This window comes from Siniperca chuatsi, linkage group LG9 (assembly GCF_020085105.1).
Source record: "Siniperca chuatsi isolate FFG_IHB_CAS linkage group LG9, ASM2008510v1, whole genome shotgun sequence".
Classification (NCBI taxonomy): domain Eukaryota; kingdom Metazoa; phylum Chordata; class Actinopteri; order Centrarchiformes; family Sinipercidae; genus Siniperca; species Siniperca chuatsi.
In genome coordinates this window covers 22,951,044-22,972,808 of record NC_058050.1, presented here as the reverse complement: position 1 = coordinate 22,972,808, position 21,765 = coordinate 22,951,044, and the positions used below count along the sequence as shown (strand labels likewise).

The 21,765-nt window shown below is 41.0% G+C and overlaps 1 protein-coding gene across 1 annotated transcript; it reads right to left on the bottom strand.

The window, feature by feature from the left end:
* Positions 1 to 4,340: 4,340 nt before the first annotated feature.
* sall3a (spalt-like transcription factor 3a) lies at positions 4,341 to 21,029 on the bottom strand. The gene is made up of 4 exons (XM_044208204.1): positions 18,878 to 21,029; positions 7,044 to 10,199; positions 6,358 to 6,695; positions 4,341 to 5,992 (listed from the first exon to the last, which is right to left on the bottom strand). The coding sequence occupies exons 1-4, from the start codon at positions 18,957 to 18,959 to the stop codon at positions 5,561 to 5,563; spliced, it is 4,008 nt and encodes a 1,335-aa protein (XP_044064139.1). The 5' UTR covers positions 18,960 to 21,029; the 3' UTR covers positions 4,341 to 5,560.
* Positions 21,030 to 21,765: the final 736 nt, after the last annotated feature.

The following is a 21,765-nucleotide window of genomic DNA, read 5'->3' as shown; positions in this document are numbered from 1 at the left end:
CATTGATTTTCTAAAAAACTCCAACCCTTCCCTGAGCTTCTTTTTCCCACATTATTTAAGCACCTAACCACAAAATATAAACCCACCCCCACCTTGACTACACCTCGACAACATGGCAAGAGGAGTGTCCTTCAACCTGCTTCTGACCAGCCAGTTAGACTTTCAGAGATGGATATACAGTGCCTCTTTGTTAGTATAGAGGTCTACAAGGCGTATCAACTTAAAAGTATTATGAGAAGTAAGAAAGTCAAGGGGGTTTTCTCTACTCACATTCCTCAAAGAAGAGATGGAGCAGTAAGCACACACACAAAGGCGCACAAAACAGTTTCATTTTCATCTCAGATGTGCATGAATGTCAAAACTGTCATGGCACTAATGCCAATTAGAACTCTGGTTTTGTGACTTAAATTAATACTGATGTTTTCCCCTAACTTTCTAAATCCTTCTCACTCTCTTAGCACTCTGTGGTGAGTGGCATTAAATGTAGGTTAGAATAACCACTGACTACTGTTGGATGCATGCAGTAGAGTGCATTAAAAAGAATTTCGATGTGAACTAGTAACCACAGGCATCTTCTTTGATGAGCAATGCCGAACTGTTGATCCCTCACTGTACCGACCTGTTAATGTTTCAAAATGCTCACCAGGCTAAAGTGCACCACGCTTCAGCAACTCTCAACAATCCATACAGGAAAGAATTTGAATTTGTAAACCACACAATCCTATTCCAGGGGATCTGGAGTGCGTAACTTTGTCATCTTGAGAGCCTGCATGAAAACTAACACTTGCTGGAGCAGCCAAGCAACCAGTCAAGCGCTAGGTAGGCAGCTTTTGGCCATCAAAGGGAAATTCCAGCCTAATGGGGTTTCAGAGTTTCCAGTGTATCCCTCTACCATCCACAGAGAACACTGATTACCTGAGGAGTAGTATCACACACACACACTCTCTCTCTCTCACACACACACACACACACACCTTTCACACTCTCTTAACTTTGGAGTTTGTACTTCAGGTGGATGCACATGCTTTAGACAGGCAAGTGTGGGAGTGAATTTGACAGTGGAATGAGCATGAGGCTGAGTTTGCAGCATCATTATGGGACTTTGATTTTAAACAAATATAAAGGATAGCAAGCGAAGCACCCCGGCAAGCTATGGATTGACTCAAGAGCTGAGACATGGAAGTGAAAAACAAGAGAGGCAGCACCAACAAAGGCAGAGAAATTGTGCAAAAAGGCACACTTTTGGATTTAAAGCACCTATCTCAGATCCCAGAGCCTTGAGAATGGGATTGGATTACTGTCGGTTAGATTTACTCCTGTGGCTCTTCACCACTACATCATCGTAGGGCCCCCTGCTTCTGGATCAATGGGGATATTTACTGCGCCTGTTTCAGGGAGACTTTCACAGTAGGCAGGGCATTAAACAAACAGCCGACAGCCCTGTCCCAATGATGGCCTGTCTGTTCACACTGTGCCATGCCCAAATGTTACACATATTCACTTCAAACAGCTAGCAGACAAACACGATAGCGAAGTGCAGATAATACGAAAAAGGCCAAGCAATTTGCTCTGTGTGCTGAACAAAGAGGAAAGCTGCCACATTTCAAGAAAAGAAAAAAATATCCAAGAGAAATGGAAAGGCATGTTATGTTTACTTTTAGATAATTTGCCTTGTAACCCACTCTAAAATGATACTTGTTAAAATCCTCTTAAATGGACACACCTCAAATAAGTCCTTGTCTGGGTTCCCCTAGTTGCTCATAAACATTCTGTTTTTAACAGTAAAATGAAATTGCACTTCATATGTTAGACATTCCATTGTAATGTATTGCTTAATGGAAAAAACAAATCTGGGTAACATGCTGAAGTCTTGTTATGGAAATAACAATCCAACAATGTCATATTTATAACCTCATTTAACCCCATGTTGAGCTGGAAAGGCATCATAATTGAAATCACTTGAGGCAAAACAGCCCTTCTTCACAGAGTATTTCTATGAACAGCAACAGCCTATTGAATTATATTATGAATCTGAGTAGAATCGCCATTTAGAGTGTCAAACAACAGTCTTTACATGCATGTATACTGGCTGTCTGCAAAATCCTTTGCTAAATGCGAGCGCATGGGTCGAAGAACGAGTGGAATGTATTTAGTTTCCACTCAAATATGAGCAAAATAAGTGCCTTTATACAGAAAAACAGCCAGTATGAAATTTCTTCATTACTTGACAATTCCACTGACTAAGCCTGCGTGATCAGCTGACAGTGCAATGTCAAACAATGGGCTTACAAACAGCAGCACACACTACCGAATCAGCCCGAAGAGCTCCCGAGGGCAGACTTAACTTCGATTCATCAACATGAAAAGTAATATGTGTGTGAGAGTCAAGAGAAAAATAACACAAAAATAAACATTTATGGATCAGCGGTGAAAGCTGAACTTTGACGGACCAATCAGCTGCAGTGGATAATGTGTCGGTTGGCCTACTGGCTTTGCAATAGGAGTCATGCTGTACATTGTTGCCCTGATAACGTATCTTTCTCCAAATACTGTATGTATTATTACATTTTTGCTGCTTTAAAGTTTCCAGAGTGGCTGTAGCTCGAACAAATAAGCTGCTCAGAAACACCTGGTAGAAACCATGCAGGCATTAATTTAAATTGAAGGATGGGTGAATACCAAGTACATTTTGAAATCAGATCTACAGACTTGCTGTTTTGGAGTAGCTTTAACTATTTTATTTTTGCCTCCAAGAATGATTTATTGCCATGTTCTACAGACTGACATGAAAATGAGTTTAACATCATGGTAATCTTACTTTATATAGTGAGGAATTCAGGATCAAGGCTGTAGTCAAGTGAATCACATCTGCCAGTCCATTTGCCACAGATAAGCATTGAAAAACTCTTTTGTTCTCAGTGATTAAAGTTAGCATTAACTTTCATCTTGCACCTGATGTGGCTGCACATTGTTCACAGGAGGATTTTTTTTCTCCATCTCTAAGAATATTTGGTGTAATTCTGTTTTGTCTTTTTTTATGATCGAGAAAGTGAGAACACTGGTATTTGTGTGGGAGTGTGAGAGTGTGTATGTGTTTGCACACATGCGGACCATGTGTCAAGTGTACCTCACCAGGAGGGTGGAATGCTGGGAGGTGGCCACCGTCAGTTTACCATTCACACACGCACACACGCACATATGGTGATTTCACTGAATCCCACACAGCATACGCCACTACCCAGACACAGCACTGTCTGGCACACAAACGCAGATTGTCTCACATATTAACATGTGATTTCTTACTATTCTATTACACAACAACCATGGCAAGTTTAAAGTTATTATGGTTTTCTCATGTTTCATCATGAAATTTACAACACAGCTCAGTGGAACATTAATTCTTGCCATGTAGTCATTCGTTATTTGTAGTATTATGATGTGAAAATCATGATCGAGATTATGATTCTCCATACACCAAATATACAAAATACAAGGAAGTAAATTTTAGTTTTTATGACTGTTATAGATTTAATAAACACAATCCATTAGGGATAATAGATCTGACCTGGAATAACCTCATCAGTGTATTTCAGGAAAACAATTATTTTTCATAATACTGGATTTTGTACATTCATTACAAAATGGTTAGAAATCTTGCAGTACTTTTGTATATGTTTAATTACATGTACAGTGGATTTCCAGGATGTAAGGGGGATGATTTTTTTTTTACTAATGTATAGACTATCCAGGAGAACACACACACACACACACACACACACACACACACACACATAGAGTAATAACCCCAAAGTAAATACGAGTTATACAACAATAATTTTTTTACCCAAATTTTAAAAAAAACCCAATTTAAAGTAACAACAATAAAAAAGATTTAAGGAAGGCAGAAAATAAAATGATTTGTGATGGGTCTTTTTAAGGGGAAAGTTTTTCCCAAGCCACCAAAAAATCTTGAAACTGTGTTTAAAAAAACAATGTGTCCAAAAAGAGAAAATTTCTTTATAAAATAAGCGGGCCATAATCAATTAAAATAGGAATGATTTTTAAATGATTTACATGAAAACACGATTTAACCCCCCCCCACCCGGACCTTTTCTTCCGCTTTAATCTTTTCAGCTCTAAAACATTGAATAATAGTATGAAGAAATGAAAATAAAAGATTTAGAGAAATTTAAATAACAATAATAATAATAAAGGTAATAACGAGATCTTGTCATTGAGTTTATCATATGTGTCTGTCTATTTCAATTATAATTAATGGAAATAAAAGGGTGACATAAAAAGAGAAGACATGATGCAGATAAGGAAACCATTCAAACACACCTGTTCTCTTTTTTTATTTAAGAAGGTTTTGATTGAGTGATGAGTTTGCACTCTGACAAGTAGCACAGATGCAACAACAGAGAACCGACTCTGCAAATTGTAGAGGTGGTACGCTGAAAACAATGAAAACAGCATGTGATAGATAGCTCAGTCAAAAGGTTAACGGTAACTCACAGACAAAACGTCTTGTTTTTAAAAAGTGCATTCACAAACATGACAAATACTCTCAACTCATGATGTCTATTTTTATGTGATATAAAATATGCATACCTGTTTTAGATTTGTCGGTATCTCTATACATAGATATTTCTTCAAAAGGATCACTTTTTTTTTCTTTTTACAAAGGTTAAAAGCAGGGTTGTGGTCATAGCAGCTTCGGATATCTCTTGCCTCTTTACCGCGTAACGTGATACACATAGTCTCAACAGATATCCAAATAAAACCTACCATTTTCTCTGTTGTTCAACTCAATCGACATATTGTATTTATTGAAAGAGATATTCATCAGTGAAGCCTGCAGTTTAGAAAAAAAACGGATCAATAAAATGCTTGGGCCATTAAATATATTTTTGTATACCCGCTTTTTTGTCAATATCATAAATACTAAAGACACAGGACAATATTATAAGACAATGCTGGGAGACTAAATGTAAAGATTAAAATAGTTCAAACATTATTTTTTTCAAGTTTTCTAGTTCATGAGAAAAAAAATATCAGGCGAGCACAGAAACACTATACTTCAGTCTTTTCTTCAGTCTATCCATGGCCCTTTCATATTTAAAAGAGCAATCATAAACAAGGTTGCCAGACAAAAGTCTTTAAACAAATCACTTTTCTTTTCTGTTTTAGTCTTGTCCAGATACAATGCTTGCCCATCATAAATGAGGCAGGATCCTGGTTTTCAAAGGAATTCATAAAAGCAGTAAAACATACTGATAAAAACCAATAAGTACCATGCAAATCTTGCAAGACAACATATTCTCAAACAAGAGACAAAGTATTCTTCGTATCAGCGAAATATCAAGTGAGGAGGGAATGGGTGAATGGCAAAGACCTCTAATCAATACTAAATACTATATTTCCAAAACCAAACTAAAAATATTGAATCTGTACATAATATAGTACGCATGGGTTCAGACTGGATCAGCAGTTTCTTTCCTTCTTGTTAGACTCTTAGTCTTTGCCAAATGCCTACCTTGGAATAATTCAGAAAAGTCTTTTAATTGATCCCAATCTCTTTGTTCTCCTCCATAAATCTGGAGAAGGGGCGGCTGGCCCCGACATCCAGACCAGCCTTCTCCATAGCCATCATTGGAGGGCTGCTGCCGGTGTGAACACGGTCCATTCCTCCCGGCATGGCACCCAATGAAGTGATTCCTGCACCACCAAGGCTGACGGGCAGCTGGGTGATGCCTCCGTTCTGGATCACAGAGATCTCATTGTTCTTCATGGCCAGCCCGTTCGTGATGGCGGCTGCGTACTGGTTCCAGAAGCCTGGGTCAACGTTCATGGCCCGAGCTGCCAGATCTTTCTGGAACATCTCACTGAACTTCATGGCATCCCCGCCCAGCAGGGCCATGGGATTCTCCACAGACAGTCGCCGACCCCTTCGGGCTGGAGCATTGTTCCACATGTGTGTTCCCATGTGAACCTAAAATTAGCAACAAAATAAAACATCATGAGTGTGTCATCGTAAGTCACAAATCCTACATCCAAGGCAAATACTACATACAAACAAACATTTTATGGATGGATGGAAGGGAAAACATTTCAAATGTAGAAACAAACAAGCATACATTTTTGTGGTACATAACAAATTTATAATAGAGCGCTTTTGGAAACAGTTGGAAATTGATATAAAATGCACAGTTATCACAAAACTATTAAGGTAGCAGCTACATTTCAGCCTCTGCTGAGATGTTTAAATCTATGACTATGATTTCAAATGTATGCTGGTGGTAAGAATCTAAAATTTCTGCTTTATCTGCATTGATGCTGTATTAAACTGGTTCATACCTTCAGATTGCCCTTTGTGGTGAAAGCCCTTCCACAAATAGAGCAGGCGAAAGGTTTTTCCCCAGTGTGTGTGCGCTCATGGATTTGCAGAGCACTGGCTGAGGAAAAATTCTTCCCACACGAGTGGCAGTTGTGCTGCTTAGGAGTGCGTCTTGGAGGCGGGGGAGCCAACATGGGGTTGATGCTGGGGCTTATGTTCGTCTGGGGCGCTGCAGCAGGAACCTGGATGCCCATATGATGGTGAGAGTTGTCACTCAGGGACACTGACTTGCCATGTCCATTCATTTCCATTTTGATCATATTTGATGCAGTGCTGGCCAAATTAGGAGTGCTCAGCCCTAAAAAAGAAAAGGTCAAATTAATATTAGAATGCTGAAACATTAAAACTTGAAATTACAAATTACATGTCCCTGCTGAGGCCCTACTGCATTAATTTGTTCTAAGACTTGTTCATTTATTAATTCAGAAAATGTGTGATACATATATTTTCAACTATATTTGCTCTGTCTCTGACTATCTTATCATAGCATATTTTCCTCATATATATCAATATATATCATTGTATTGAGTAGATATTGTCATTATGAGTACATTACTTTTAGTAATAACTGCACATTAAATCTATATAGATATTTAATTCACTTTACATAATGCATGCAGTTTCAGTTGATTTTGCACATACACACCTCGATCTCTGTTAAGAAACAGCATGTTGAAGTGGCTCTCCTCCTTGATAAAGTGCCTGCCAGGTTGACTGGCAGTCAGGTCAAGGGCCCCGGTGCCTTCAGTTGCAGAAAGCGGAGATGGGGTCTCTGATTTTTCCGACTTCACTGTTGCCAAGCCAGCTGTATTGTTCTCCTGGCCCTCCTCTGCTGTCATGGCACTGCTGTTGTTATTATTGTTCAGTGTAGCTGGGGACTTGGATCGCTGGCTCTCAGAATGACTGTGAGCTGGGGACAAATGCTGCATAGAGCCAGAAGACTCAGATAAAGCAGGGCTCCCCAAGCTTTGACCTTCAACATCCCCCACTGCAGACAGGGAATCAGTGGCAAAGTAATCAGTCTCTCCTCCAAAGCTGCTGCCATTCTGCATAAGCTTTTGACCAAATGAACGGGTCATGTTGGCAGTTGAGTCGATCATCTTCATCTGGTTCTCCATTGCAGCAATGCTGGAGATGATGGAAGTTGGTGGGGAGCTCCCAGGTGAATAAGGTTTAGATGGGTCCACTTCTCCCTCTTTTAAGTCAGCTTCATCTTCCATAGCCTGCTCCATTTCATCCAGAAGGTCATCATCATAATTACTCATCGCATCTAAGCTCTTCTCATCAAAGGAGAGGTCAGTGTCCATCTCCTGCAGGCTTTCAGGGACTGGGGTGTTGGGGATCTGCCCTCCCATGTGCATACGGATGTGCTGCTGCAGCACAACGGCATTGGTGAACTTCTTCTGACATATAGGGCAGGAGTGCTGAACCCGAAGTGGGGGTTTGGATCTATGGACACCAAAGTGTGTTTTCAGGTTTCCCTTGGTGGTGAATGCCCGCCCACATATCTTGCATTTGAAAGGCCTCTCGCCAGTGTGGATACGGTAGTGCATCTTGAGAGCACTCTGGCAGCTCAGAACCCGATGACAGATGACACACTGGTTTGGGTCAGCCATCTTCTTGTCAATATTCTCGACAAGCTGCTGCAACTTTGATGTCTCTGAGGTTTGCATAGAGTCTAGGAGGCCTCCAAAAGGAAACTTGGCCTTAAATTGGTCTGAGAGCATGGGAAGGACAGGATGGGAGACAGGGTTAGAAACAGAGTTGGGGCTAGTAATGGGTTCAGTGACCTGGCCACTGCTGGACGATGTGGTGGAGGTGAGGGTAGTGGAAAGGACCACTTGAGTTACTGTAGTTGTGGTGGTGGTGTTCTCTCCTGGCCTAGTAGAGCAGCTTGGGGGCAGGAGAACACCTTCAGGTTTCAAGAGAGGAGGTGCATCACTCCCTAGGATGGGTTTTGGGGAGGGTGAAGTAGTGGTCATGCCAGAGTCAGTTACGATATTAGGGGACAAAGACGCACACTCGCTCGATGGTGGAGATGGCCTCTGAGGGGACCTGTTGAGCGGAGTAAGGCTTGGAGACTCACCAAAACCTCCCATCATACCCGGCAGCGTGGGAGGCAGCTGGAGCCCAACTGAGGTGGGAACTGTGGGGAGGACAGGTTTGCTGTCTAGCCATGTGGTTACAGGTTTTTCAGGGGGCAAAGACATTCCATATGGGATGCCTGAACTTGTGGGCACGTTGTCCAGGTACTCTGGCACAGGGTAGGGATTCATCTGAATGTGTGGGTATTTCTCTTTGTGCCTCTGGAAGTGGACTTTCAGATTTCCCTTGGTGGAGAAACGGTTGCCACATATGTTGCATTTGTAGGGCCTCTCTCCAGTGTGGGAACGCAGGTGGATCTGTAGGGCACTGTCACTGCCAAACACCTTGGCACAGAACCGACACTTATGCTTGAAGAAGGGGTCCTCAGAGCTGGGCTTAGTGTCAAACACAGACACATTTGGGGGCTTCCCCTTGCGGTGCTTCATCAGAGCAGAGAGGGGGTCGAGCGCATTGGCTGTGGCTGCTATGCTGGCCAGCGGGTTGGGGAAGATAACGCTGCTGGACGAGCTGTGAGGTATCAGCGGTAGACTGGAGGCAGAGCTCAGGAGGCTGCTGTGGCTGAGTGATGGAGGGGTGGTGGAGTTCCTGGGAAGAGCTGAGCTGCTGCTGATGCCACCTCCTCCTGTTAAGCTACTACTAGTGCTAATGTTGTTGTTTGTGACTGAGGATGAGCAGGAGGGAAGTAGAGATGACAATCCAGTACCACTGTGTGGGGTAAACACCGAGTTATTTGAGGATGTGTTGGGGATTGAAGAGTTAGACTGCTGACTGCCACTTTGTGGTGTTTGAGAGAGGGGCCCTTCTATTGCTGAGGTCAGGGGTGAAGGGCCTTGACCACTGAGAGTGGCCGGCAACCTAACAGGCAGCTGATGGACAGGGGGAGTGATGAAATTGTGTAGTTGAAGCTGACTTGCTACAGGGGGGACACAGGAGGATACAGGCCCCTGGTTTCCAGCAGTATTGCTGTGATGGTGGTTGAGAGCAGGCTGTGAGGCAGACTGTCTGTTCATCAGAGCAACCTGACTGCGTATTTGTTCTATGAGCTGCAGCTGGTGTATCTGCTGCTGCTGGAGGGCCATCAGCTGGTCCAGGATCATGGGAATAGCCATGGTGGAAACACCACTGCCCGCTGCTGCCCTTACACTCTGTGAAAACTGGGCAACCGCAACTCGGGTGCCATGTAGCGTCTCCAAGGTAACATTGGTGCTTGGCATGGTGTAGCTTGTAACAGTAGATGGGACGACATCATTTAGCTGAGGTAGGGAGCCGTCTGGCTCAGGGGATGTCACATCTCTCTCTTCAGAATCCATATTTTTTTCAGGAGAAAACTCTAGCTCCATCTGCTCATCCTCCTTTTCTAGGACATTGACCCCATTTAAGGTTGCTGTCTCTGGGATGTCATCCCCCTCACCAGCAGGACTGTGGTTGCCCTCCCTGGGGTCCTCACTGTCAGCCTGCTCGCTAGGACAGCTGGGTACAGGGGAGGGCTCTGTAGGGTACTCTTGGGAGGGGTTAGGTGTCTCCTCATTGTCATTCACTATGAGCACCAGGGGGTTTTTGGTGCAGTTCTTTAAATGTTCACAGAAGTCTGACCACTTGAAGAACTCAGCGCAACACTTCTCACATACATGCGTCTCCTCACTGCCGCTGCGGCTCTCATTCCCGCTGTCTGCATCATCCAGCACTTCACCACGGGCTAAAGGGAGAGGAGGGGGTCAGGGGAGTGGAGGGGGTAGGAAAGGAGAGAGGAGGGAGCAAAAAAAGAAGAATTAATGAATAAATAATCAATAAAGAATCCACACATATTTTGCAGTGCAGTGCTGCACAGATTTAACCTTTGATTTTTTTCTCTCTTTTAACATAACCAAAATCAATATTCTTTTTTATTTTTTTTACTCTGAACAAATTGCCCTAGTTCACCAATTCTCAAGACCCAGGTTTGTGCATTCACACCCTCTCCATAGAGCCAGCTAATAATTTTCTTTGTGCAATCCATCAAATTATGAGGGCCTATCAATTGTGGATACTGCCGCTTAATGAAATTCCATAGAACCTATTGATTTCCAATATTTCATACAATTCACAGCTACCTCATCTGTTGGGTACAAATCAGGACTTTGATGGCCCCATTAGGATTCCCCTCTGCTATCAAGCCCAGTCATTTCCACCAGAATTTCAAATGCCTGGGCCTTTTCATTTAGCATTGCAAAGGTAATACTTTAGCCCTTAATCTAAGCAAGGGGCTCTACACTGGAATACTCTTTTGTTATGACGTCAGGAAAATTGTGTTGCCAAAAGTAAGTGCAGAGATTTGTTGAATCTATAGCTCATATACGTTTCCTGCACTATTCACTGTTAAATTGGACAATTTAAAATGTGTGCAACCAAAATATGCATAATATACAAAATATACATATCTATAATTTAAAATTGCCAACTTTGAAATGTTTTTTGAAATGTTTTGAAATACAAAACATTCTCTTTCATTTAAGAAATTCCCAGTGCTACTTTCTCTCTCTCCCTCTCCCATGCTCTCTGAAATAAGATTCAACAAATTACATGCTAGTGCCATGGCAGCAAAGTCTCTGATTAGTTACACATGTTTAATCACAGTTGTAGGAAGCCACTTCCTTTTCCACATGCAACCATCAAGAGTCAAACAAGCCGGCGCAAACGCTAAACATGGACTTAATTCACACCTGATCAAAACCATGTAAAAATGGCCTCCCTTGTATGTTTATTTTTTGTGTTCAAGCGTAGTTATACTTTATGTGTGTGTGTGCATTGTTCGTGGTCGTATACACATTTCCCTTTCATTACGAATAGGATGTATGCTCAATCAGCGCCACAGCATCCTGCACATACTTTATTTCAGAGTCCCCTGTTCAGTTTACACTCAAAGACCCAGCATATATCTGGTAATATAACTATTTATCCACAAATTAAACAATTTAATGTACACTTTACACTATAAAAATGTTAGGACAATTTCATAGGCATTATTGCAAATAAAGGTGATTTATTACATGAAAAGATGGTCACTCTAAAAAAGCTTCTATAAAACAAGGTTAAGTCGATAGTTCTTAGGTGAATTAATAATTCTTTAAAAAAGGGGGCTCATAGCTACTTGAAGAGCAAAAAAATGGGTTTAGAATTATTTGTACAGTATGTATGTGATTGTATATCTACACACACACACACACACACACACACACACAAACATTGCTGAATAAAGCAAGTAATTGATTACATTTATGCAAATTTGCTTCCACTAATCATAGGAGTGCAACTCACCCAATAGACTTAACCAGCTTCAGCTATGAATATGAAGAAGAGATAAAGAGATGTCGACAGCGACATTACCTCTAAAAACTATACTGCACATGTTTACTCAACATTAAAGGTCTTACTATGCTTTGTAAGTGAGTAATCATGAGATTCATACAGTGCTTGCGTTCATTTCTAAGGTTAAAATGGAGCGAGCCATGGTGAAGCAGACATGAAGCATTTGTGCCAATTACAGTGACTCATTAGTTAAGAAATTCATCACTCCTCCTGTAATTTCTTGCCAAAGGGAGCATGAGCTATCAAGGTCTGGTGTCTGTAGCTTAATTAATTATCAACAGAAAAGCTTTGGACAGGCTCCGTGTTCTCATCTCTCTCTGGTGGCAGGACTGACAAAACAAGATATTATTTTATTTGATCATGTATGTTGCTAGGTTAAATCAGGGAGGGAAAGAAAATACAAAATCCTGCACATTTTCATTTTTGGTTGTTGATTATTTCTACTTTACAATATCACTGTCACCTCCCTTCTTGATTTTCCAGTGAAAAGTCAGTAAACTCAGTATAAAAAATTCCATTAAAACTAAAAAATAATGGATGATTTTCTTAATTTCTTTTATATACGATCACTAAAACGGCTCAAATTCTAAACAAAAATCAGCACGTGAAAAGGAGCAAGTGACTGGAAACGTCAGTGACACGTGACAGCAGGCTAAAAATCTCCTTAGCCCAGCAGCGGACTGCAGAACTAATTTCCATAATTGAGGGTTGAAAGGTCAACGCAAATGAGTAGGCATTGTGTTGAGCTGATTAGTTATTAGAATGGTATTACTGTCAATCTCTTTTATTCATTCATGCAATTACAAGTGGGGGCCTTTGTATACCTGTGACCTCACACACACTGACACTTTTTTTCAAACACATAAGCAGACAGACAAAGAATACACACAAATGATGTGTATATATATATATATATATATATATAGAGAGAGAGAGAGAGATAAACACCTAAAAAAATGCTACGTATGCATACATACACATGCTTTGCTGCCACTGGAGAATACCTAACTAGAGTGTGTATAAGTGTGCTTGCACAGGCCTACTCAAATTACCCTGTGAAGAGCTATATTTTTCTGAACTAAAAATAAAGAATTTGTTATTTTTTGCATTTTGTTAATTTAATTTTGAAATTCCTGTTTTTCTTTGAAAATGTCCTTCCCACTTTTCAGTTTTGCTGCAACATTCATTGAAAGCACGATGAAAGGAATAATGTGTAGAATTTTTCATAATTCAGTTTTACACCCTTAATAGCTTAAAACACTTCAAAAATGCGCACACTGGCACTTTAAAAAAGATTTAAGGAAGCATTCAATGATTATTCAGATGTGGAATTTTGCTGTGGTTTCTGACAGTTTGAACATCGCTATAATTACACAATATTATAATACAGGCCACACCGGTGTGCCACTTGATTATTTTTATGCTTTTATTGAAAATATTTTAACATTGCACATGCTCATGATCTTAAAGTAATTCCATTTGCATTCACAATCACCCTGAAACAGTGGGGTGCCAGCATGTTGTGCAGCTGTGTGAAAGCGACATTTTGTGGTTGTTATGTGTTTGCAAGACAGTGAAAAAGTGTGTGTGTGTGTGTGTGTGTGTGTGTGTGTGTGAGGGTGGGGGTGAGGGGTGGTGGGGGGGGGGGGGGTATTGATTTTCCTATAGCATGAGAAAGGAAAGGATGAAAAAAAATCCAATCTGTTTTCATTCCTTTAAGAGTCTTCATTTACTCAGATGCAAATATTAAGCTGAACGCAGTCAATAGGGGGATTGTAGACATTGAATCTGTGTGTCCGCTATCTTGCTCAGCAATCTTTGGCATGCTAATTGAAACCGCTAATCTGACATATTATATCAGATGAGGTATTCATGCTTTCCACTGATTCTGTGAAAGCCACAGAGCCGAGCATTGAGCAATTACAAATTCTTCCATTCTTAACAATTTCCAGATTCACTTAATGAATACACACAGAGACAATGGCACCGGTAATTTACTCTATGTTAAGGTAAAGTCATTGGTATCTCATCTAAAAAGGGGTCATTTTAAAGTGCATTGTATTCTACATTTAAACATACATTTTCATTTTAAAGCCTCTTTATCAAATTGTGATTTTTTTTTATTTCATTTACATTATTACAGATAGTAAGAACACTAATCTACAAAAAGTGCCTGCACTTGCAGCCTTACTAGATTGAAAATGCATTCTTCTCAAACATCTGAGGATAGCTTAAGGCCCTTACAGAGAGATGCATCACTGTAGGTCTTGCCCAAGTTAGGAAGGGAGGGCAAAAAAAGAGGCCTGCTGGATTCAACAATGTTGGAATTCTTGTGCCAATTAAATGTTTCCATTGTATTCTTTGATACCAAATCCACCACTCTATCCTCTAAGAAATTAATTATTTATTTATTGGATTTTAAAATTATTTTATATTTAAGTTGATTTGACTGACAGCTATTTTGACTGATATTTTGACTGTATTATGTGCATGTTGCTGCATTTTAATTTGGTAATTTAACCGTCTGCACAAGATCATTCAGGACACGCACAAAGTGAAATCTGATTTTACTTTGATTATACACTTTTGTGAAGTGTTAATTCCCGATTTCTTAAATTCTGTTTGTCACATTGTTTAAAGCATTGCATTAATTACACAAATTTGATCTATCATTATTTTTTTTAAAACCAACAGATCCCTCAAAAGATTCCATTTTTCTGCTATTGCACCATTCCTGGACATTAATGTGGTTGTGGCCATAAACACATAAAGCATCCCCTCGAATGATCTCATGCATCCTCGAACCTGCAGAGGCTCGAGCGTCCTCAGCACAGCTCTGTGTGTGTGTGTGTCAACGGCCTGGTCAGCCCTATTGCAGAGTGGTACAGTCATATCTGCACTAACAGAGAGGCCTTTGTCATTGCCTGCAGATGTGGAGCAGCCAAAACATTAACGATTTGTTTGTGTAAGCATTTGCAATACAGTATTCAATGACGGCACTCTGTCCAGATGACTGTGTCGCCCATCAAGATGCCTCTCTGTCTCTGGGTGTGGATTTACAAAAGAACTGGAGATGATGAGGACGCTTTAGGATCTAATGGACGCTCATCCTCAGCAGGCCAGAAACATATTGAATAGATTCTGTCTATTTACATGAAGATCTTTGCTTCAGCTCCTTTTAAATTTAGGTGCTTCAATACTAATTTTCAAATAGGAAAACTATTTCTCTTTGTACACATAAAAAGCAAGGCACCATCATTAACAAACCGAAACATCTCAGCTGTCAAACTGTTCGTCCATGACTCTACTTTCTGAACAAATCGGTGCTAAAATCACCTAAACAAACACAAACAAATGTATGTAAAGAAAAACCTCTAATGTCAAAAAATGACCTTTTCAGTTTATGGCTTGTTAGTTTTCTCTTAAATCCCCCAAAATCTGCTGTTTGGTCTGATGTTAAATAGTCCTACTCTCTCCTGTCTAGTCCTTCCTCTTAATCAGGATCTTACTTGTTCATGTGTGTTTTCAGTGCTGAGTAGTAATTAAGACACAGAGTGCCTTCTTGAAGACATCTTTGGCACAACTATGTGGGTGGTCCAGAGGCCTGCACCCAATGGTGAGAGGGGAATAAAACAAAAGCAAAACAAAGCCCCACTGCAGGGGAACCATGTTGTCACTGTCAGACGGGATTTCCTCACTATATTATATTTTTGCATCTCAAAACTGTGTACATTCCTGCCTCAAACATTATGCAGTAGAGAACGGAAAGGGTTCTGCTGAAACATGGTGACTGTGTTTGAGAATTCACTAAAGATTTTAACATTGAATAAATGTGAATCTGTCTGTGATTTTTACAACCAGTAATGTTGGGAAATTTTACTTTTCTTGGTTGAAACTGATCCTGCCCATCTCCGTCCATAGCTGGGGAAATTTACCTTTGAAAATTCCTCTAAATGGGAGAAAGCACAAGTGTGTTCATATGCAATATGCACCACCGCCTCCCACATATTCCACGCGCACACCTTCAAAGACACTGGATGCAGAGGAAGCGGTGGCGAGACGTAAAACCTGTCGCTGTTCACACTTTCTAGGACACGAGTAAGCTGTGCTGCCAAGGTCAATGGCACACATGTTCTAATTATACAAGGAGCTTGACATCTAGCGGCAGGACCTGGCTAGACAAAGGTTAAGTCAGCAAGCTTTATAAAAGCACTCCCAAGCAGACACCCCTCCCCTCCTCTCCCCATCCTAACACATGCACACCACCCCCCATGCCCCCTGGGGGGCAAGTGTCCGGAAGGCCTGAGGGGGAAATGATATGCCAGACAAGGGCTAGTTGGCACTTGATTTTAGTTTTTCATCTTTTCAGGGATGCAGCACATTAAAGAGGTCCTCACTGAGCTGCAGTGGACAGCAGAGTGTAAGAGAAATTCACACAAAAACAGTTCTGATCAAACTGAAGATGTGGAAAAAAATGAACACACACAGTGAAGTTTATACCCAAGCTCCTTAATCCTGTGGTTATTTTCTTGTTTGATGGCTATTGTCATGAAATGCGCTACAGACAGAGTGTGTCCTTGAGCACAATTTGAACGCCACTTGAATGCTTGACTTTCTCTTTACCACTAGCTCAACATGTATGGATTTTAAGTCTAAATCAAGAGGCGACTGACAGTTGGAACTTTTGAATTCCTTCGACATTATATGCAATGATTTGTCAAGGCCAGCGATCAATAATGTCGTCACAAGCTGCACCACGGCAAGAGGCAGCGGAGAATCTGATCATGCTGCAATGATACACTGACAGTCTGACATTTGTAGCTCGTCTGTAAGTATAGCTTTGGATGAGACATGGTATTATTAGGTTTATTTAAGTGTGTATGGGCTCACTGTGCTCTGCCAAAGGCTTGGGATTGTTTCACTGCGACGTCTGTCCTGAAAACAAGCGAGCCAGTATAGTGCTCCAATGAGGACAGGCAAGAACATTCCACGGTCACTTCCAGTCCTAAGCACAATAGTATAGATACTATAGGTTACCCTTAGTCTCTGTGTGTGTATTTTTATTTTGAAGCTACACATCCATTTAAGAAGGTGTGTGTTAAAAAGGAGAACCGAATACAGGAAAAGGGTGTATGGATTTCTTTTCTAATTCTACACTTATTTCCTCTCTTGGTGGATCCATCTTTTAGACCGTTTCCTGTTTTACAAATTGCAATGATCATTTTTAAATGAAACCCTACTTGCGTGTAAATCATCCAAATGTTACGACAGGAAAAGGAAGTTCACTTTTCGTTCCATGATCCTACAGGAGAGCAACCTGTTTCGTATCTCTGACCAAAATCTGTGAAGGGTCATCTCAACATTAAAACAGAAACATTGTTTGTGTTAAAATGTGAGTTGCCCTGAAATTACAAAAATCCACAGCGTAAACGGGACAAAAAGAGCCAAGAGTCATCAGCGTGATTCCCCCCTCACACCAACATTTCCCCATGCAAAGAGAGCTGCTCCCCAGAGATTACATCACGCATTTCTATTGTAAAGAAGCCCTGCAAAGTGTGTGTGTGTGTGTGTGTGTGTGTGTGTGTGTGTGTGTGTGTGTGTGTGTGACTGGGTGTGTGTGTTGGCCAACATGAGCCTAGACAGTGAGGTAAAAATAATAGCAGTGATTTGCTGGGAGCACCCAGCTTTATGGATACCCAAAAAGAAATACAGCAAAAACCAAGAAAAGGGGTGATTTTTAACGGTAAAAAACTGCATTGTTATTGGTAAAGAGTGTTTGTTCAAGTTATATAAAATTACTAAATTAATTGATCTCATTCCTCATGGGTGAAGTATGATTTTCTTCGACATTAATTGCAACAGTCATTATAAAAACAGCAATTAAAATACTACAATTTAAAAGACTTAAAATGTAAAACAATCATGTGCAATAGGAATTTTGTACTCTCATGTACGAAGAAGAATATCCCTACAGTTGTCATGGTGTTCCTATAATTCCTACAGTGTTACGCCTTGCTTTAGATGTGACTTTAGCTTTATAATGATCGTATAACAGAAGGAAACATGAATGAGCCTCTTTTTTCCCACATGGCGAGGACGCGCTCTGTCAACCGATCTTGTCGACATTGTGAGCAAAAGGGAACAAATCAAGTGTGCTAAATTTATGTGAGGGGGGTAAACAAAAACATTTCCATAACAAAACAAGGCTTCGACCTGCAACAGAATCCGCATTTTGCTCCTCGGTGAGCCAGACAGGCGCTGAGGGACAAAAGACACTAATGCAAAATAAAAAATGAAATTTAACGTTTTTTAAATCTTTTTTATAATGAAAAATATACATCAGTTGCACGATTTACTTCTACTATAATTAAGAATTGCAGCTCTAAGAGAGAATGTCAAATATTTTTCAACTTCTCAAATGGTGTGTGTATGCACGTTTGTGCATGTAGCATATTTGAGTGTGCGCGCATGCACGTACAAAATCAACTGTGTAAGATTTCAAAGACGCATTTAAGAAAACAGCTCCGATATTTGACATGTGGGAAATTATTAAATCAACTCTATTTTGAAACAGGTCTCGCAAAAAGGCCTCCAGCACATAATATAAATGGTTTAAGTGTAAGCTGTTGTAAATGAATATATGCATTTACATTCATCTTAAAAGTCGTCAGCTAACAGCCGATAACGTGGTGCATCCTGGGTGAGATGCAGGTTAAACTGATGTTTGGGAATAAAACAAACACACAACTTCTTCAACGAGAATCGAAGCCTACACTTCCCTGTCGATTGCGGAGAGGCTTTTGACTTAATAGCTGTAACATAATGGATTTATTACAAATTATTAAGAAAGTGATCTTATCGGAAACCCCACGATAATCCAAACATTTAAGGTCAAACTTAAAGAAACGAGTTAAAACAGAGTGAAGTGAAGAAACGACAATAGTGTAGAGCAGAGCTGTGGAGGGGAAGTAAGTTGTCTGTTTGAAAGAAGACCTGGATAAGGGACCTCAGCGGATGAAATCCACTCACCGTGCTCGGAAACCACCCCGGCTAGTGCGGGATCCTCGTCCGACTTGAGGTGCTGCGGCTTGGCTTGCTTGCGTCGGGACATGCTGCTGGCGTCAGTGCTGGCGATGCTTCTGCTTTTGCGCTCCGAGATGTCTCTGCGTTTTGCAGATACATCAGCGAAGAGCGAATGAATCGACACACAAAAAGTTCGCAAATAGTCTGGTAGTGGAGAGGGGAGAAGAAAAAAAAATCTGAAATTAGCCGGTGCTGCTGCCGCTGCTGTTGCTGGGCGTTGGATTGCGCATGTCGGTATAATAATTATGATAGTGAATAATGCCTCGCGATTAATGGCACCGTGTGAAGGTGGGGAGGATTGGCTGGAGTCCAGCGGACGCGCATTGGATATGGTAATGAGGGACGGACTAAGCAATTAGCCGCTTCACTCTCAGACTTTATCCGTCTCTTTTCTCTTTACTATCCAACCTCCCCCAACAACACAACACAACACACCAAATCTCTTGTTATGCCCAGCTCACGGGGGAGTCTTCAACAGGGAACGTCGGGCTCTTTCCCCCCCTCCTTCAACGAAGCGCACTGGCTCACAAGTGCTGAGGAATCACCGCCGCGTTTCTTCTCCAAGTATCTCTCATCTTCATCACTCTGACCTTTATGATCCCACTTTTACCTCAGAACTTCAGAAAGCGTCTTTTCATAAAGTCTATCTCGAGAGCTTGGCTCAGTGCTCGCACTTTCTCTCTCTCGGTAACTTTTTTTTTGTGTGTGCCGAGGCTGAACACAGGACTCAAATGAAGCGATGTTTACAGTCTCTGAGATGTTTCAGGACTTCATAGTTTTCTCTTGTTGGACATCTTTCCTGTAAAGTAGCTGCTGGTTGACTTGGTACATGGACATCGATAACCGGAAAGCGGACAGGACTAAAGTTCCTGATAAAAGCAATAAATTGTTACCGGGGTTTGTTTTTTTTTCTAATGGCGCAGCTCCGCTCTCCAAACTTTGACGCGCGTCATCCGAGAAAGCGGTGCCACGATAAGCAACAGTCCTCCTCTCAGTTACACCACCAATGTCAATGTGATCAAAAACTCATTTGTCCCACAAAAGACGAGTCGCTTCAATGTTTCTGATCGCGATGAAGTTCCCTCTCGCCTTAAGCTCCCGGTTGCGCCTTCGCCTCGGTGCGCTCTCCAAAAGTGGCTTTTCTGGATATTTGGTGGACAAACACCGCTTGTTTTCAAAATGAAAGCGTCAGTCAGTGTCTTCCCTTTGGTCGGCTTGCGGGCTCATATCAAAGCCAACTTTGAAGTTATCTTCTGGCAGCCCACTAGCGCTCTCGGTCTCTCGGTGTTGGGCATGGCTCCGTATGTGTGGGGGACTGCGCTGTGTGTGAGAGTTAACCCCAAAGCAGAGGTTCAGCCCATTGCTTTCAGCCACCACTAGGATGTACCACCACGTTACTGTTCAATGGATAGTCCTCAGACTCCAGTGTGAACACCCAGATTTGACCTCCCATCATATAATATCTCACAGCTCTTACCAGCAGCCGCCTGTAAGGGATAGCCTGTCATATTCACTTCGCAGAGTATTATTTTCTTATGAGAGCGGCGATTTTGTGATTCCACGGTAGGCTTTCCATCACAACTTCCTACCTATATGTTGCCTGATTTCTAGTTTATAAACATTTTAAGCACGGTGGCAACCACTGGAAATGTAGTTTGTCTTATGCTGACAGTAATCATATCCTAGTGATTCACTGTAAGAAAAAAAGATTATTTTATAGCGTCCTGTAAGACTGTATGGACTATTTAAAGCATAATATAAGCAGATTATGATATACATTTTATTGCTTCGTAAGATCGTTTTTTTCCTCTCTCTTCTCACACATGCTTAAAATTAAAAGAGGTTTTAAGAGAAACGATGTTGTGCATTAATGCCAGCTCATTGTGGCACTGAATAAACACATTAACCCTTTACTTTGCTCATTTCTATTTGCATTAAAATCTCTGGAAGCATGGGGTCACATTAATGGGAAAAGGATTGAAAGGATTAAGATGTGCGAGGCCGGCATGTAAATAAGCGGAGAGAAACGTGCATCATTTTTATTCATTAACATGATTTATGAACAACGTTAAGTTATTCTATCCACTTATTTTTTCGTATTACAAACTTCAAAATTTGGCACAAGATATGTCTATTTAAATTAAACACTTGTGTGCTTTAATATTATAAGTTATTAAAAATAATTCTGAAAATAGTATGCAGTGGTTATCGTATTTTTTGTTGTTGTTCCAACACATAAAACGTGAATTTCTAAAGAAATTAGAAACCATTTTACTGTAACGATGGAACCTGAGCTTTTTTTTTCAGTGTGTTGGGGGCTCAGTTAGAGCTTCCCCCTCCCCCTCCATCTCCCTCGTGTCTGTTTGAGTTGTCTATTCCCCTGTGTCCACCTCATATGAGAGACAAATCTGTTGACAAGGTCGTCCTGTGAACAAACTTTCTTTTTTTCTTCTTCCTCTCCTTCTACTTCCATCATCCCCTTAGAAGTTATGTCCAAAAGGCTGTTATTATCTGGTATTAATAGATGCAGCCCCAGGAAGACAAAATCAGCTATTGATAATTGCAAGGAGTATACGGCAGCTACTGTATCGATCGGCGTGTCCTCCACTCCCCTGGTACTGAGAGATAAGGAGACACACTCTTTAGAGCAATATAATTTCTTTTGACCTATCTGCTTGCTACAGACTTATGATGAATAGCCAGAGTGGCTGAAGTCCTTTATCACCAAAGTTACCCCTTGATATAATATTGATTCTTTATAACTAGCTCGCCACACAAAAATCAAACTGTCCACTTGGCCATCATCATCATCAATATCATCACAAAGGCGGAGG